Source organism: Mauremys mutica, chromosome 19, assembly GCF_020497125.1.
Source record: "Mauremys mutica isolate MM-2020 ecotype Southern chromosome 19, ASM2049712v1, whole genome shotgun sequence".
Taxonomy (NCBI): Eukaryota; Metazoa; Chordata; order Testudines; family Geoemydidae; genus Mauremys; species Mauremys mutica.
Window position 1 is genome coordinate 17306079 of NC_059090.1, and position 18815 is coordinate 17324893.

Below are 18815 nucleotides of genomic sequence, written 5' to 3' on the forward strand. Positions count from 1 at the left end.
TTATGTCCAGTTTTGCATCTTTTCCTGCCCTTGTTTTCTCCCTTCGTGCCCCCAAGAAACCACCCCATGCAGTATATTTGTCAAGTAGCATCTTTGTGGTAACTGAAAGCCAGTTGTTTTAAAATTATTTTTCCACACTTGCTAATTTCTGCACCTATTATCAGTGCAAATCTAATAAAGGGGAAGCATGAGCTAAAGTCCAAAAGCTTACAGATCAGTAGTGACAACATTGTTTAACCACTTGTACAGGAGGAATTTAAGCTGCTTAAAATGCATCCCAGAAAATTCAAAATTGCTGTCAACGCATAAGCTAAATTTTAGCCTTCTTGGATGCAAAGAGGTATTTCAATAGGACTTCCCATTTTTAATTAGTAGTCAGAGTAAGATCTATGCAGAATAGCTAATTATAGATTAATGCTCCTCATTTTAGTCCTAGAATTACTATCTTTGTCCCACAGACACAGCACCTGATGCTGCTCTCATTTAATTGTAATTTATGTACAGAACCAAGAAACTGAGGCTACAGAAAACGTTGAAGTCATCACACATTTTAAAACTCTTGCCCTTGTGTGCGCATACTCATTCCTCAGGGTGCCCGTCCCACATTTGGGCCAATGCAGATATAGAGCTACAGATGAGATAGGTATCAACACGATTTCGTTCCTTGTGTGTTTATTGAGGAGACCTACACAGAAAGCTCTGGCAATTAGCTCCAACAGGCTTTGTACTGATGCACAATGTGGACATTACTATTCATAACGTTATGAAATAAACCCTTTACAATCCTATGTATTTAAGGAGAGAGCAGTTCTAGCAGCAATCCATTTCATATCTGCATTTAAAATAACCAGGCTCAGGAAAAACACAAGCCCTACGCTGAAGCAGAATTGAGTGAGTAGCGCTGGCTAAAGAAAAGTATCAAATAAATTAACTGACACCAGTTTAGTGAGCTCGATACATAAAACAGGAATGTGACACCACCACCAACTAGATGTTGAAATTTAGCTCATCATCATAATATGAAGAAATTGAGGCAGAGAGGTTACACGAATTGCCTGAAATCACTGAGGAAGCCCATGTCAGAGCTGAGATCAGAACCCAGACGTTCCGACGACTCCCAGTCTTACATTCAAGCCAGGACACCATCCTTCCCCATCTATAAGACTATTCAATTTCTTATGGGTTTTGGCAGCTGTAACTATGTAAGTTCCTTGCCTGATTCTTTGAAAGGTTCATAACCAGGAAATGTGTGAAATGCTTTCCATTCTGGTTTCTTAATGTAGCACTGCTGAATACCGGGCTACTTACATTAGTTGTTTAGAAAATCCATTAAAGCTTTTGCTTTGAAAGAAAGAATTATGTGGATTCTGCAAACAAAGAAAAAAGAAAGTAGGACCAACCATCCTTGAGTGCATATCTTTAATCCCGCCCGTCTAAATGTAAACCATTTTCTTATTTCTCTTCGGTTAACCTCTGGTTCTCAGCTTCATCCACGAGCTAACGTTGCAATAAGGTTCAGAAAATAATTAGAGTAACTGGATGCTTCATAAAAAGTAAATATATCAACCAAACCGCCCCCAACAAATCAAGATGCTTTAAAGTCGTCTCACTTTAAATTATTTCTGACAGCATTAAATCAAGTTTAGAATAACTGAAAAGCTAGCAGACTTTTGGGGGGAGTTGGAGTGAGTCAGGAAATGAAAAGATAACACCACTTCTTTTTCAAATGTCACATTTAATGTTTTCACCACTGTACTTCAAATCTACATTTTACAAAGTGACCAGCAAGTGTGCCACATTAACTGTCCAACCTCTGAGATTTTACCTTTCATACCAGTGTCTTCTTGGGCTCTTTTAATTAAACACGTTTCTCATTCAAGTGAATTGAAATGTTTCAGTTGGTTTTATTCTCAAGAGCCTCATAAAAAACAAAGATATTGCACCATCTTTGTTTAGTAATTCAATGTTTGTTTCTTTCACAGCAAATAATTACTTCATTGAAGTTAAAACTTCCAAACATAACTTACTAATAGTCTCCAATTTCAGCTCAGATCACTCTTGTTGAAAATACTCTGCTAAATACAGATAACTTACAATAACTTTAACAGTTAATTGTCCATAACAAACACCAAGGTTTTTCCCCAGACCAATGCTCAAAATTTAAGACCATCCATTAGTATTTCTTTGTACAGGTGAAAAACAGTCTTCAATTTTCTTGTCTTGTTTTAAATATAAAAGTTGGAAGGGACATTCAAGTTTCAAGTCTCCACACTGAACTTAAAAAAAAATAATAATCATGTGGAGGTAAACAAACCAAGTTGTATACTCCAGGAGGTAGAGGCCTTCAATTTGTGTTCATATATACATATGCACAGAGTAATTCAGTGTTCCAACAGAAAAAAAATTAGCCAAAAAGAAATAAAAGTTATTTACTACTGTGACATTTCAAGACTTCCACAGCTTTGCCTAAAGACACAAACACAATTAACATAATTCCCTATGTGCTGTTTTTGTTTTTGTTTTTCCTTTTCTTTCTCTCTTTTTTTTTTCTCAACTGTCCAGTGCAGGAAAAAATTCTCACAAAATTTCACAGACCTAAAATGTGCAAGCTAGTTTCTCTCTATACAGCAATGATGTCAGGATTCTTTGAAATTAGCCCGTAAATGGAATTATTTACACACATAGAAGATGCATGCTTGGGGGTTTTATGTAAGAAAGAGCAGAAAAACTTCTAATAAAAATAGATTAAATATATATATATATATTTATACCGGGTAAGGAAACAGAAGTTTATTCTCTCCTAGTCACAAACTCATTCTCTCTACTCACAACAGTTGATTTTAGAACAGCACACATTACCATCACAGCTCTAGTGAGAAGCTATTTATAGGATTTGATCATCAGGTGACATGTCCATTCATAGTCTGGTCACTGTCATCTGATGTGACTTCATGATTGGTCGCAATCAAGTTCTCTGTATTCCTTAATTTTAGAAAACCCCAAATCTTCAGGAATGGCTCAATATCAAAATGTACGTCTATCCTTTTTACAATGTCACCTCAATTAAAAAAATCAAAACAAAAAAAACAACCTCCCCAAATTTGGTTCAATTCTCTGTTTGTTCCGAGCTGAGCCATCACAGCTGCCCCAGAATTCATAAAACATGTGCAACTCTGGGTAAAATATTTTCTTCTAAAAGCACAACCACTTTACAAGATTAAAAGTCTAGTACATCTCTAAATATTATTCGTATCATACAAGTAGTGGTTGTTAATTTAAAACTTCATTAGTAAAATTACAGTACAAGCATGATTAACCTCCAGAATTGCAAATCCCAGACTCCAGTGGAAAGCTACATTACATCTTCAGTAGTATATCATCTTCTACTTTTATTCCCAAACCAATGGAGATGGCGGCATCTCAGATGGCTGAGCAACAGTGGAACTAGAATACAACAAGAACAGAAAATCAGTGTTCATTAACAATGGGTAACAGACAAGCAGCACAAGAAACGTGAGGTTTGATTGGTAAAACCAACATTTACTTCAAACTCAGATCAATAACCTTTTATATTAAAGCATACATTGTCATTATCCTTAATTGCTCATTTTTGTAATGGTTCTCCATTCATCATTTTATTTAAATTGTAATTTTTTTCAGTGCAATTTTAAAATTAGAATCTCTCCTGCATACACAAATCTCTCAAGGTTAAACTTTACATGCTGTCACACTTTTATCTGTTCACAAACAGACGATCTATTACGTGAACTTGCTACATGTTTTACTGAAGTTCAGCGTCACCTACATAAAAGTACTTTTAAGTTTAATCATAAATGTTTATACTATTCTTGGCAGAAGGCAGTTATATGGAACATTTCCCCCATTCCCCTTAATTCAAAATTTAAAAACATTTCAAATGTATCATAAATGCTGTACAACTAAGAAATGTGAATTAGTATCAGATGTGATTACATACAGTTACCTAATAAAGCTCTTAAAAGCAGCAGACTGAGGGTTGATGCAGAGAGGTACTCGGTTTCCTTTCTGCTGTTCCAAAATGAACTGATGAATTATTTCTGTACAAGAAACAATTGACACCATTAGGTTAGCACTTTTTGCTTTGATTAGATGCAATGCGGAGTAGAAGCAAACATGGTTTTCTTTGGTGAGAGTACATACAATAAGATTACTGGGGACAAGAGTGGAAAATAAGCCACCCGGTTTTCCCATCACTAATGTGATGTATCCTACTAAATACCACAAATGCCCATGGTACTTTCATATATACACATTGAAATAAAATAAGCAAAATAAATACCCATCCCCTACTAAAACACAAAGCGATGACAGACTAAGGCTTGAATATGAAAATGTAAAGGCAATTTCTTGAAGTGCATAAAACTCTCAAGAGCATAAACTGGAGTTAGAAGCATGGAGAACACAACCCTAACATCTACTATAGTTTATTAGTATATAAAGAGCTAAAACTAGAAACTTCTGCATCCAGATTCGCTGATCAGTCCAGTCTGGTACTTAAATACACAGCACTTGCAGCTATTAAATTCATGAAGGAAGCCTATAGTACCTACTTGGCGAGGTGAAAAATCAATCATCACGGAGCAAGGGGAACTCTGCATACATTACCTGCCTGTGTATTTTTTATTTCATACATCTGATGAAGTGGGTTCTAGCACACGAAAAGTTTATGCCCAAATAAATTTGTTAGTCTCTAAGGTGCCACAAGGACTCCTCGTTATTTTTGTCTGATGTAAATGCTTGTGGGAGATACTGATTACTAGATCAGTGACACCACGTGGTGAAGTAATACCTTTTACTGGACCAATTTCTGTTGGTGAAAGAGAAGCCGTAAGCTCGAACGCTTGTCTCCTTCACCAGCAGAAGTTTGCCCAATAAAATATATTACCTCACCCATCATGTCTTTCTAATATCCTGGGACCAACATGGCCATCACATGGTAAACATACAGGATGTATGACAGGGCCATTGACGCTGGCAATGTGATAGGGCTCTCACATCATTGACAGCTTTAAGCAGCAGGATCTGACATTACAAATGTGGCCCTGCCACAGGAAGTCCTGTGCACACATCATATGCAGCAAAGGGAAAAGGGGCTAGGTGTTTATATAGGTAAAATATTTTAGCTATAGGAGGGTTTTTTTTTTTTTTTTTTTTTTTTAAATAACGCAAGGTATTTGCCAGGAGTTACGATACTGCTAACTGGCTATTGCTTCATCACACGTGGGAGGAATCTGCTATTCTCACCTACGAAGGATCCCTTCCAGGTGCATGCTATACTCCTCCCAGATTTACATGCACAACTTCACTGGGAGGAGGAGGATGGAAGTTACGTGGCCTATAATGGAGTAGATATTTCTTTCTCCCTTGCAGCAGTTTGTGAGTGCAGATCTTTTACATGTCAGTGAACTGCAGGGCTTTTGAGAGCACAGTAAAATTAAAGATGGGTAAAAGTAAGACCCAATTTGGTACCAGCGTACAAGATAGGATCTGCAGCTGCATGCCACAATAGATACACAAGTTAGGAAAAAGAATGCCTATTCCAATTGCCATTTTTGCATGGGCCCTGGGGAGTTGTGGCTTTTTTTTTTAATCCTTGAATAGATTGGCATTATTTCATTAGGAACAGTACACAGTGGCCTTGCTTCGTGAGATGTACAGCTGACATTGCTTGCATCTTAGCACCAAACTAGGCACAAAGTAGTATATTCATTTGTTCCCTAGTTAATAAAAAAGATATTAATGTTCACGAAAATCCTTAATAAAAATCAATTTTGGAAAGCTCGATCTCTATAGACACATATAAAGTAGTACATTAGCATATACCTCTCTACTGAGGTATTAAAATAGAAAGTTAAATGAAATTAAAATTAGACACATTATGCTTATAGCACATAGTAGGAATTTTTAAAATCAACATTTTAACTGAAATGTTCTCATTTTAGTATTTCAAGTTCCCAATCTAACAAGCCTTATATCCGTATAACTATTTTTTTTTGTTAGCATCCTAGTAATTAAATTAAGAGGCGTGAGAACAGTTCTCTCTAGCTTGATTTTTGACTGCGCACGAGATTACGTAAAGCACAGCAGAAGGATGCACGGTACTGAAAAGGGCTGGACAGTGAGGTAACAGAGGGGCAGAGTGACTGGATCAAAGAAAGTTCTATAAATTCACACAAGCAACAATTTTGAACATTTCAGAAACATGGTACCCATCAGGGCAGATAACTCAAGGTGTCATGGCAGTACTGTGGGTATTTTTTTTTTTTTGAGTGAGACAGAGAAATGAACTTCTCTTAAATGATTATTCTTGAATCATTTGTTACTTATGAATCATGAAAAAAACCCTCAGAAACGTATTTGCTATTCCATCTATATTTTGTCTGAAAGAAATGTATTGAGGATAACTCTTGTAAAACGAAATCCCTATTCATTCTGTGTCCCTCCTCTGTCCCCATTTGTTCTCCCAAGGCAATGATATACTGCTGGGTCACGTTTAAAAAACCCAACATTTATATTGTGGCTTGTTTGTTATGTTGGGATTGGACTCTGAGTCTCTAGTGGCACAGAACAACGTCTAATGTTTAGTAACCTTCCACACCAGTAGTTCCTTCTTTCAAGCATCAAAATTAATTTCCCTCATCATGGCATGTCAAGACTCGGAGCGTGCCCCTTGTACCACTGCCAGATTCATGGAATGGCACCAGCAAAAGAGCTTAAGATGGCAGCTGCTTTTAAGGCATTTGACATGACAGTATCAATGTGAACAGAAAGCGATAGATTAAGTGGGAGGACTATGAAACTACCCAGCTTCTGCAAACTACTTGTTGATGAAGGCAGACTCTTCTATGGAGCACAGTCATCATTGATCCACACTCTTTTCCTTACATTGGTTGTGGAATTTTGTTTTTTTTAATATAATTCCCTGCTAAAACACCATCTTTCCCACACACCATTCTCCAATATGGATTGTCAACTCAGGAGAAAATACCAGCAGGGACGGAACTCAATATGCCAACTATTTTATGGCATTCTCTCTATCAAAACTGTAAGAAAATAAAGTTATCTGGTAGAGAAACTACCACTACAACTCCACAGGCAAACACCTAATGGGTCAGGGTGGCTGGTTCACTACATACAGTGGAGATTCCAGATTCCAACTAGGTACTGACCAGGATAGAGCAGGGAGATACAAACCTAAGCATGAAGAGTGCACGATACTCACCTTTCACCTGACGAACAGAACTGAGGTTCTTTTCAAAAGTGTCATCAAATTTGGGATTAGTGATGGGTTCAAAGTCACTGGTATAAACTCTTCCAGTAGAGGTGGAAAAACAACATTTACACATACAAGTGTGATATCGCAATCGCCCTTCATCAAGATACGGATGAGCTAAGGCATCCTTAGCGGATATTCTTTTGGACTGAAATATTAAATTAAAAACAGTTAGTGTGTTTGGAACTATTTTCAGTGCCTCGTTTTATACACAGAATGTTTTCCCACAGATTCACCTCTGACGTTTTCTAAATCCCATATTAAACATACTTGACAGTTACACCACTAGGGGGAGTATCTTACTAAAAAACAAGCATAATTTTTTATATCTATATAGTGCGTTTGTGTGTGTGTATACATATACATACATATATACATATACATACGTACATATACATATATTATATTAACCTTTCTATACAGCATCCAGTATCAAAAAGTTATGCTATAAAAACGTTTCCGAAATACATTTCACAATAATTACTATAATAAATTTAAATGTAAAAAGTAAGTGCTACAATAACCAAAAAGTATTCCCCAATACTTTTAACAGTAGCAAAGAATCCTTTGTGCTAGTACAGGCATCTATTCAGCAAATCATTTCAACACATGCTTAAGTTTAAGCCTTTATTGAGCAAAGCATTTAAGCACATGCGAAAAGTTAAGTACATGCTTACAACCCATGAAAGTCAATCGACTTAAGCATGTGCATCTGAGGTCATTAGGAGCACTTATACATTAAGTTTCACAGTACCCTTGTTGAAGGAAGTACAATAAAGTAGCTAGGATGATGCAGAGGTTAGAGCAGTGGACTTTGATTATACAATCTACATTTTATTTCCAACTTGTTGAAACCGGCTCTTATGTGACAAAGCAAGCCACTTAATCTTTCCATGTCTCTGATTCCCCACATCTGTAAAATAAGGAATAATTCCCATGTCTGTAAAATGCTTTGAGATATCTTTTGATGGAAGCTGCTATTGCAAATGCAAAGCATAATTAAATTCTCACCTCACAGATGAGTAAAAAAACAGCAGAAAGGTTAAGTGACTTGCCCAAAATTACTGAGCAAGTCAGTGGCAAAGCTAGAAATAGAACTCAAGCATCCTGGCTACCTGTTTTAGCCACTAGACTACACTGTCTCCCCTCTTGAAATATCAGAGTATACAGCACCTGTTCTTAAGACTGTCGGCTTGATTTTCAAAGTAGCTGAACTCCCGCAGCTTCCATTGACTTCAATGTGATGTTTGGGTGTCAGTGCTCTGAGAATCAGGCCATATGTAAATAAGTTACTATTCAACATTTGATTTGTTTGTTTTAAATGTCCCTGTTTGTTTGCCAAAAGCTTTTACAGTATTTTCAGTTAAAAGCAAAGATACCACCTGAACACTCTGATGATTGGCTGCTGGCTTCCTGCTACTCAGCACAGTCATCACTGGCTTGTCTTATCTTATTCAATTGCAATTTTAAGGATTTTCCTCTCAAGGTGCAAGTGCAGAAATGACTACAAATTTAGATATCAAATTTTTAAATGACAAAGTTGCAGAGTAAGCCCACAGCAGCAAGGGCTTGATTCCAATTAGAAAGACAGGTGCATGCCGAAAAATCCCCTATGTGATGGTATGTATAATACAGAAGGAAATGTTCATGCTACACGACTATGCATGCCCACGCATCACAGATTAGAATTGAATCAAAGTATCTAACACTCTGCTACCTACACCTAACCAAACTAGGGAGAAAAATGGAATGATTCACAAACACCCTCATATGCCACATTTCCATGCCTTCTTTCTTTAAAAGTGAGCCTATTATTTGTAGGCGAACTCCAGATTGTTCAGTGTACTCCATGCCCACAGGACCACTTATATGGACTTTGCAGAATAGAAGGGAGAAAAATGGTGGTATAGAAGAAACGCAAGGAAAAACAATCCTTTATTCACAATGTTCATCTATGCAAAAATATAACAGGATGTGTCATTTAAATAGTGTTGTATATAAAAATAATAATAATAATAAACACTTACTGGATCAAAGACCAACATCCTGCAAAGGAGATGAACTGCTTCATGTGTAGCTTGGCTGGAAAGTGTATATAGGACAGGCAGGGATGGCTGTAAGAGGGAGGGAAAAGTATTCATTCAAGTCATGTCATATCAATCCTGTATAATATAACAGTGTAAAAAAAGTGCGTATTACAACAATTACCAAGATATACATTTTGCTGAAAGGGAAATACACCTTTCCTGCCACCTACAATGGGGAACAAATATTTGATAATAGGCTCTTCAGTCTAGCAGACAAAGGTATATAACAAGATCCAATGGCTGGAAGCTGAAGCTGGATAAATTCAATCTGAAAATAAGGAGCAAATTTTTAACAGTGAGGGTAACTAATCAGTGCAACACTTTAGCAAGAATCATGGTAGATTCTCCATCGCTGGCAATTTTTAAATCAAGATTGGCTGTGTCTAGTTCAAAAGGAATTATTTGGGGACATTCTACCACATGTGCTATAAAGATCAGACTAGATAATGACAATGGTCCCTTCTGGCCTTGGAATCGATGAACCTCAAACATGATGATCATTGCTATGGCTCGACTCAGCAAATCTGAATGTAAGGTAATCAATGATTTTTCCTTAATAAAGAATTTAGACTGAGTTGCAATTTTATTTTCATTTTCCCCACAAGTAAATTTATATAGTGGTGGCCATTCAAAAGTCAACTTTTTATCACCAGCTACCACACAGAATCAGCAGTATTGCCCTATAGTTCATATTCTAGTTATCTGGGGTACCTAAGATACCACTGTGTAGCATCTCTGAGTACATGTAGATTTTTGGTGGATCACCACAGCATCTGTTGCTGAAAGATTTTGAGTTGTTCCTAATGGCCTATTGCAGCACCACTACTACTACAGAACATCGTGATGCTCTATTTTTTTTAAAATGGGTCATTCGACAATATAGCATGTTCTAGATTATCCAAATAGCACGGGGGTGCATGGATTTTATTTGGCTAATCAGAGGTTTGGAAAAATCGAGAGGGCTAGAGCCATTCAGCAGCAGGGTGAACTTCCTTGCATCCAAGGGCTTGTCCTCCTCTGTCCCACACACTCACTCCCAAAACAGAGTGCTCCCTGTGCTGAGGTGGGGCAGGTGACACCTGATTCCTTCAGATGCAAGGTTCAGGGCAGAAAAGAGATCTCCAGCCAGGACTCTGCTCTGCCCTGCCAGGGCCACACCTGCATTTGCAGGGATTAGGTGTCACAGGTCCTGTGGCAGCAAAAGGAGCCTTCTGCAGCTCCACTGACACAGCCCTGCTTAGTCTCTCCTGAGATCCCCGGAGGATAAGAAAGGGATTCCGATAATACAGTGTTTGGATAAACAGGAGACTACTGTGGAGTCTGTACACACACATACACAGTCCAAGGGGCAGAGGTTTGGATTCATGGTTCACTCTGCACCAGAATATTACCTTCATGACAACATTAGCCACATATTTTCAGTTATTTCAGACTGTCAGTACCTACACAAAATACTGACTTTAAAACCTTGAAAGTTAGATGTCTTTGTAAGATCAGAAACAGCTTAATGCAACCAGTCCCATTTGACTGTATCAAAAACTTTTTCCCTCTATAAAACAAAATTACTTAATCCACTTATCTGGAAATTAAGGAACAAATGTTTTATGTTTGCAATATTTAAGACAACAAACTTCTCAGGAGATGAATATTCACTTTATTCTGCATGACAATCATGCCTTGCTGCCTTAGTGATTCTCCCTGTCCATGCTGGAAAGAAGGCAGAGGGGACCCCCAAACAGCAAAAAGGACTAAAACAGCTAAAACGATCTACAACTATTTTGAATAACTAGAGTTACAGAAGAAAGAGCTTCAAGGACACTGGAGTGTTCTGTCGCAGACCGTGCACAGGTCAGAAAGAACTGGAGAGGCAGGCAGTCCACTCCACCCCTTACCCTCACTTTAGAGCACGAGGAAAGAAACTGCACCGCACAGACCAACAGGCACTCAAAGAGCCAATTTTAGCTATTTATGAAAATTTCCTTTCAAATGGCACGACAGTTTTGATGCATTCCACCGCCCCACCGCCCTTTTTCTCCATAGGTGGCATTTGTCTACTAATGTATTTAAGGCCAGATACGTTGTACAGGCCAAGATAATACACGGCATGCTTTTGTGATAACCTTGTCCTCAGACGTGTACATGAGCTACATACTTTTAGGTCTGCATTTATTAAAGACAGTAACTTGCATGTCAAGTATGAGGAAACAAGAGTTTCTGATAGACGTTACATACATGTATATATTTAAAATATTCACATCACAAACTCCCATTCATTTTTCTAAGAAGTATGTCCCCAGCCTTTTATCCTCTTACCCAGTGGTTTGACACAAAGTTCAAAGGTTTGAGGATACGGCATGTTAATCTTCTCTTAGTTAGATATTAACCATTTGAAAGACACCAAAAACTGTTTATTAGCTGTTAAGACTGGCATTGTTCATCATTTTTTATTTTATATGGATTTTGTAATTTACAGCATCGCTGAAGTTAATTGACTGTACTGATAAAAAACATAAAAACCCATTTGAATTGTATTCTGACCATTGCTTCTTAATTCTACCCTATTCTGGACATATTTTTGTGAGGATATCTAGGTCCTATGTGCATTTGCTTGACTATTCAACAGGGCCATTGCTTGCTTGTTCTTCAAGGTAATCTACCGAACAACATAGTACAAAACACTATTCATTTTAAAGCAACAGCATCTGTACAACATTGGTGACCTATCAACTGGTTGTCCACTGTATTATGTATTGCACACAAAACAACAGGTTTGAAGAATGTAAAGGCTGCAAAGTCAAGGATTCAAAAGTTAGGAAATGACAGAGTTAAGGTTGCCTGTGCAACACAAATCCATCCCCCTTGTGCATATGCGTTATAATAGAGTCTTTAATGACATGATCGCTGAGGCTAAGATTATGCCATGGAGGCCGTGGAAGTCACGGAATCACGTGACATAGAGGGCCCTGCAGATGACCAGCTGCTGCCAGCAGTGGGGGGTCCTGCAGCAGCCCAAGCTCTGCAGGTGGCAGGGGACCCTCCCACAGCAGCCCAGGAGCTGCGGGTGGGGGACCCCCTGCAACTGACTGGCCACTGCCATTGGTGGTGACCCCTGAGCTGCTCAGCCACCGCTGCTGGCAGGGGTCCCTCATGCAGCGGCTCAGCCACTGCGAGCAGCCGCCCTCCCCTCTGCAGCTCTCAGTCAAGCAATGGTGGCAGCAGAGGGACCCCGGAGCTGCTCAGTGGGCAGGGGGGGGGACCCCAGAGCTCCCCAGCCGCCGCTGCTGGCAGGGCCCCTCCTGCAGCTGTTCAACCACCGCAAGCAGCTGTCCCCCACCCCCATCTCCCGCTGCGGCAGCTCCCAGCCGCTGGCAGCAGCTGAGGGACCCTGGAGCTGCTCAGTGGTAGCAGGCAGGGGGAGCCCCCCTGTAGCTCCCAGCTTACTGCAGCAGAGGGACCCCAGAGCTGCTCAGGGCTGGCAGGAGGTCCCCCGCAGCTCCCAGCCCTGCAGAGCAGTGCGGGGACCCTCCCCAAATCTAGCCCCACAGGGTGGCAGAGGGACCCCTCACAGCCACTAGGCCATGGGTCCCTGCAGCTTCCAGTATTCATTAATCTTGGGTGCCCAATTTGAGATGTCTACTATCTGACTTTTATGAGTAGTTAGCATTATAAAGAACTTTATATATTTAAGCACAGCTCCCACTGGCTTCAGCTGCAGCTGAGAGTGCTCAGCATTTCTGCAAATCAAACGGCAGGGTCTCAAGCTGGTGGAAAATGAGGAACACACAATTAGTGACCACCTGTGAAAAAAGTTTGGTTTAAGTGACTTGCATTAGCATCACAAAGGAACTCTGCGCCACAAGCAAGGATAGAATTCAGTTCTTGGGGGTAGTGTTCAACTGCCTAAACTGAGACCCTCCTGCAATCCCTGCCTCATTTACCACACCCCTTCCATTTCTGCTGGGGCCCTTCTGACTACAGCCTCCTTCACTACACACCCTGGTTCATCCCCAGAGCAGGTTCATCCTGTGCACCGAATGAAGCAGGGGCCCTAACAATTAAGTCTGGTTGTTCTAAGTTACCTTGCTGATGTGGTCTGCGTTTGTTTAATGATGTTCTATTTCAAATTATAAATATTAATGTTGTCAACTTGTTTTGTGACTTTTTACTCATCATAATACTCTATGTATTATTAGACTCTCTTAGTTATTTGTTGTTTTTCCAAAAGCTCCCAAATCTTATGCTGGCACTTAAGCATTTCAGACAGGGAGGACATCTTTTTGTTTGTACCCTAACAACCAGCACACTTTGGAGCACTGGAAAAATAAATACTAGCAGTTCTTTTATGGTTAAATTATTTAGGTACCATGGTGTTCTGAGCAAGGATAGAAAGCAAAAAGATCATGTCCCAAGACTATCAAAAAATTCCCTCCTATAGAATATACAAGAAGTTCTATAGACTGAATCCATTAATATAATTTACTTCCATAGCTCTGCTGCAGTCTATAAACTGTTTGAGCTTCTCTCTTTAGTTTATAACACTGGAGCTTCCCAAAGGAACTACAGCTTTCATTTACTGTTTAATGCTCCTTTGAAGAAATTCTTGATGTCATTAATCTCAATACCAGTGGCAACCAAACCTATACGGTACATTTGCCTACAGACTTTGAGAGTATTTTTCTAAAAGCTTCTTGATTCATTTATTTTATGAACATTTGTGCAAGTTCAAACCTGCACCTACAGCTGAAGTTTAGTAAACTGCATCATTTCCTACACTGTTCTAATCTCTGTGTTTTTCTGTTTTCCCTTCTAAATCCACATCCAGCCCAACACAATCAAATCTCCAGACATACAGTGGTTTTACAGTAGTTAGAAATAAGCAGGCCAAGAATCACAGTTTAAGGAACTCTGAATTATATTTTTTCAGCAAGCTCCACCTTGTGCTGTAGTGAAGTACAGCCAGGAGTAGCATGTCAAAGGTAGTTACAATAACTCAGCAGCTGATCTGCACTCCAAAAGAAGACACTCAAATACTAGTGGTGCTAGAAAGTGGTACTCGTTCCAGTTATTAAATGGAGAGAACTGTCAGGCTCATAATTTCTTTAAATTGTAGGAAGAGAGCTCTGCAGATACTCCCACATGCTTCCTCATCTTGTACAAAGAAATGGGGGGTGGGAATCTAAAGTTAGAGCAAACTGTATTTTAAAAACTAGCTAATTCAACTACGATCCTTCTAAGAAAGGCTTAAATACTTTTGTTTAAAAAAAACAACAGGAAAAGGAATGTAAAATGTTTCAAGAATCCAAATGCTCTAACCATGTGGGTATTTGAAATAGGCAATATTTGACAGAATTCTTTAGAAGAATATAAAACCCCCAAACATGATTCTACAGATTATACCATGGCAGTGATAAAATAAGGGATAATTTGCCAACTCCAGACTCTTAGGTCAATCCAACGGAAATCTTCAAGTCACATAGCTTCAGGACATTTTTCTTCCTCAATGTGCATTCAGAAAGCTTAACAACAAACAACGAAAGATCTTCTGACTCCCAGTTCAGATGCAGCCTTATCTGTATCCTGTCTCACATTGCCATCATCCAGATTTTTTTTAATTCATTGTTTCCTCTGTATATTTAGTAGTTTAATACAATAGAAGCCAGTTTCGCCTCCCATCAAACATATTAGCTCATAGCTATGTAATTCACTTCTCTGTCTGTTTTCATACAAGCAGGTTTTTTTTTTTTTTTTAAACTTTAATCCTACAGGTTTTTGGCACTTCTCGTGTGTTCATTTACTGGACAGCAAGTAACCTTCCCTACATCAGGGATCTGAAGGAAAGTAAAAATCTTCTTAGTGATAAGTGCTTTAAGCAAACTGATTACACAGATCGAAGTACACGGTCAACATTTTCTTCAGTCTCTGCATTATACCTAGTCTCTGCCACACTGATATCTAGATACCAATTTAGCAAGATTTACTTAAACTTCCTGATGGGTGCCATTTGAGAACAATTTTTTACCCTCAGACATTCCCTGCCCCATAAGCCTCCCTTAACTTTTAAACGTAGTCTCTGGTAACACCAACAAGATTTAACTGCAATTACTTATGTTTTCAAATATTTAGTCGTTCCCTCCCCACAGACAGATTGCTTATCTCCTCTTCGCTTTTCTAAAATCCTGGCAGAAATACTGCCCTAATGTTTTTAAAAACAAAGTATTATGATTCTGTATAATGTCAATTTTAAACAGTTAGCCACTCACTAGATACACTGAAATGGGCTGCCAACTAACTATTTTCTCTCTCTCTCTCTTTCTTTAATTACACAGCCATATCAGTCTCCCATATCAAGTACTAAACTTCTGTACCTTAAAACACATTATTCCTATCATCAGCTCTATGCATGGAAAATAGATTTTTGGACCACACTCATTTCCTTTTTCTTAATGCACATTAAATTTGATTCATAGAGGGTCAGTTTCAATTCTCTTATGCCAGTCTTCCTGAAAAGGTATCAATAATTCAGTTAAGAAAGTGTTCCCTCTCTGGTTGAAAGTGGAGGAAAGCCTGTACTTGGAATCAGTTATTCAAGACCCATTTTTTCTCCCCTCACCAGTAGAAATTAATGAAATTCTCGTGAAATGGGTAAAGCGTAACTCCTCTAACGTGTAGCGAATTTTAAATTAGGAAGATGAAGGTAGAGAGAAAAGCAGCTTCTTAATTAATTTTCACAGATAAAAATAGAACTGACCCCTTTATGCAAATCTAAAAAGCAGTATTTTCTTTAGAAAACTGCATAGACTAAAATTCCTTCTTTGAAGTTTGTTGCTCTCAAAGCTTCATACACTATCATTTTCCTCCTTTTTAAATAGTACCTGTACATCTGTTTACTTCCCATGCAAATTCAAAAAGCACTCTCATTGCAGGAGACCTAGTGAGTGCAGGTGTTGGGAAGAGCCATTAGGACAGGAAGGGTTATAAAGAATGCTCCATTAATGTGTATGATTAATTGCTATTGAGATGTGGGAGGAATATACTATTCTCCTGACAGAGAGGACTAAAATACTCTGCCTAGAATATAACCAAGCAATTGAAAGCCAGCTACTGTATTTCTGGGACAATATTAACTGAAAGGGTTAGACTCCAGAGTAAGTGTGAATGAGTTAGAAGGATTTACAGGATTGTAATAGAACTGCACCAATGGTTAATTGATATACTAATGCAATTCTAATGCTTTGCATGAATCTGTCACAGGTTGCTTTTTCCTCTTTAGCAAACACAAATAGACGTATGCACACAGGTCAGATTTTGTGACACTATCTTTTTATATATGGAAATGTTGTTAGTATCATATTAAATGCACAACTGAATTGTTCTAAACCTACCCATTAGGGTCACTAGACATAGATTTCAGTACTTCTCAGATATAAAAATAACTTGTTCAAATGGAGCCTATGCTACAATAAGTTTTGTATGACCGTAGCCTCTCAGGGACCTAGTCATAGACAGGCCCTTATTGTGCTAGGTGCTGTACAAACAGTGGTGATGTGGTTACCATTCCATAGTATTTGGTGTTCTCAATTCATATGCAAGTGTCCATTACACAAAAAACAATATCACCAGTGGCATCAAGCGTAACTAGTTTGACCCATTCATTTAGGGCAGAAAATAAACTAAAATGACACTCCTTCACTCCAGAAAAGACTGTGTAACACACAAGTGAAGAATGTGCTCTCCCCACACCCTACTCTCTCCCCCACTCCAGGCAGATTGTAGTAGCAATTTGTCTTTCTCCTTCTTCTCCCCCTCCCCGCCTCCGCCCCACCAAAGAGTCTGGCTGTCTCCCACATCTGGTGCCTCAACAAATCACGTAGTGATATGTAATGAGCACAATGGTCAGAGACCAGGAAGAGTCCTAAACAGAGGTGCCGTGGCAGGAAGAATTTGGTAGGAACTGAACTTCTTTGGTGTTGGTCACCAGGGGGTCAAAATCCAGGCCCCTTCAGTAAAGAAAGAGGTTGAAGCCATCACTGAAACCCTTTTCTTGCTAAAAGAAAGCTCAAGGATGAACTACGAACTGGGCATAGAGAAGGAACTCCTGGACTCTTACTTCTAGAAGTAAGAGGGTCAAAGCTAATGCACATTACTGACAGTGAGCATTGTGAGCAGGCTTATACTGCCACTGACTACGTTCTGTGTATGAAGAGAGGACTTCTATTCCAGTGCTGTTGGTCAATCACCTTCGGTTAGCAGTAAATTCAGTTTTAACATTGTTAAGAAGAAGAACGGACTATAAATGTGTGACTTTCTTCCATACTGAAGGAATTATATAAATTTATATTTAATCCAGAAGATGGCCCCTGGATGTTTTATTACATAAAGCAGTTAAGTCTTTTCCCATTTATCATGTATGCTGATTAAAAGCAATGTATGTTACAAAGTAATTGCTAACTTCCAACAGAATTTCTTAGTTTTGCTATCTTGTAAGACTAATTAAGAAACTGGTACAATTTAACCCTTTAAAATTAGCATCACCACCTTTTTCTAAAACCAAATTTTACAAATTTAAACTTAAACCTGAAATGTACTTGAAGTTCTAAATATAGCTAGAAGAATCATCTTATCAGAACCGTATCAGACACAATATAATCCCTCCGGTTTTCACACGGCAAAAGCTCACACCAGCACCAGAGTCAAGAGTGAGTTTTGAGAACCTGTATAGTTTTTCATGGAAACTAGATGGTATTTTTCCTGACTGACACTTAATTGCCTTTTTCCCCCCTCAAAGGACTTTTTTTGGGGAGTGCATGGAGGGGAACTTAGGGGGCAGAAAAATCTGAGATTTTAAAAAGCTGCATCCAGTACCATTAAAGATATTCAAACACATTTTGAGGACTAAAACTCATCTGGTTCTGTAGTGTCTAGACTGGTTTAGAAAAAAAACAATTCCAAATTCCTTCACAAGTCTGGTGATATCTTGTGTTTTGAACACTTGTTTATACAGCATTTTTTTAAAACTGAATTCCTGAAAGGATTCACACGGGTTGTTTTGGGACAATTCTTTGCTGCTACCAAGTGAGCCTCACTCAAATATTTAATTAGAACTATTTAAAATTTATACCACTTGCTAATTTATGCAGAAGTATTATTTCCATAACATACTGGTGTTAAGTGTACTTGCAGTGTTTATTTTCAATATAGTGTCAGGGATCTTCATGGCCTCTTTTACAATATGAGTTAATACAACAGGTGCGAGTAGTCTACTTTACAAAACCCATCTGTGGCAATGTGCAACCATGTATTTAAGAAACTGGTGAAAATTAGGGCAAAACTAACTCGATTTGATTTAAGCCCCCTGAAATGGAAGGTGCTACAGAAGTGCACAAGTATTTTTAGTACACATGGAATTTGCTGATACA

General features: G+C 38.7%; 1 protein-coding gene across 2 annotated transcripts in view; it reads right to left on the bottom strand.

The window, feature by feature from the left end:
• Window positions 1-1715: 1715 nt before the first annotated feature.
• NLK (nemo like kinase) overlaps window positions 1716-18815 on the bottom strand; it is a 112312-nt gene continuing 95212 nt past the window's right edge. Inside the window, exons 8-11 of one of the 2 annotated variants that reach the window (XM_044994006.1) lie at window positions 9340-9426; window positions 7262-7460; window positions 3983-4076; window positions 1716-3444 (exon numbers count right to left, since the gene is read on the bottom strand). In XM_044994006.1, coding sequence (XP_044849941.1) covers window positions 3390-3444; window positions 3983-4076; window positions 7262-7460; window positions 9340-9426 — 435 coding nt within the window. In that variant the 3' untranslated portion in view covers window positions 1716-3389. Of the gene's footprint in view, window positions 3445-3976; window positions 4077-7261; window positions 7461-9339; window positions 9427-18815 lie in introns of both variants that reach the window. The other variant, XM_044994007.1, reaches the window with a different exon arrangement.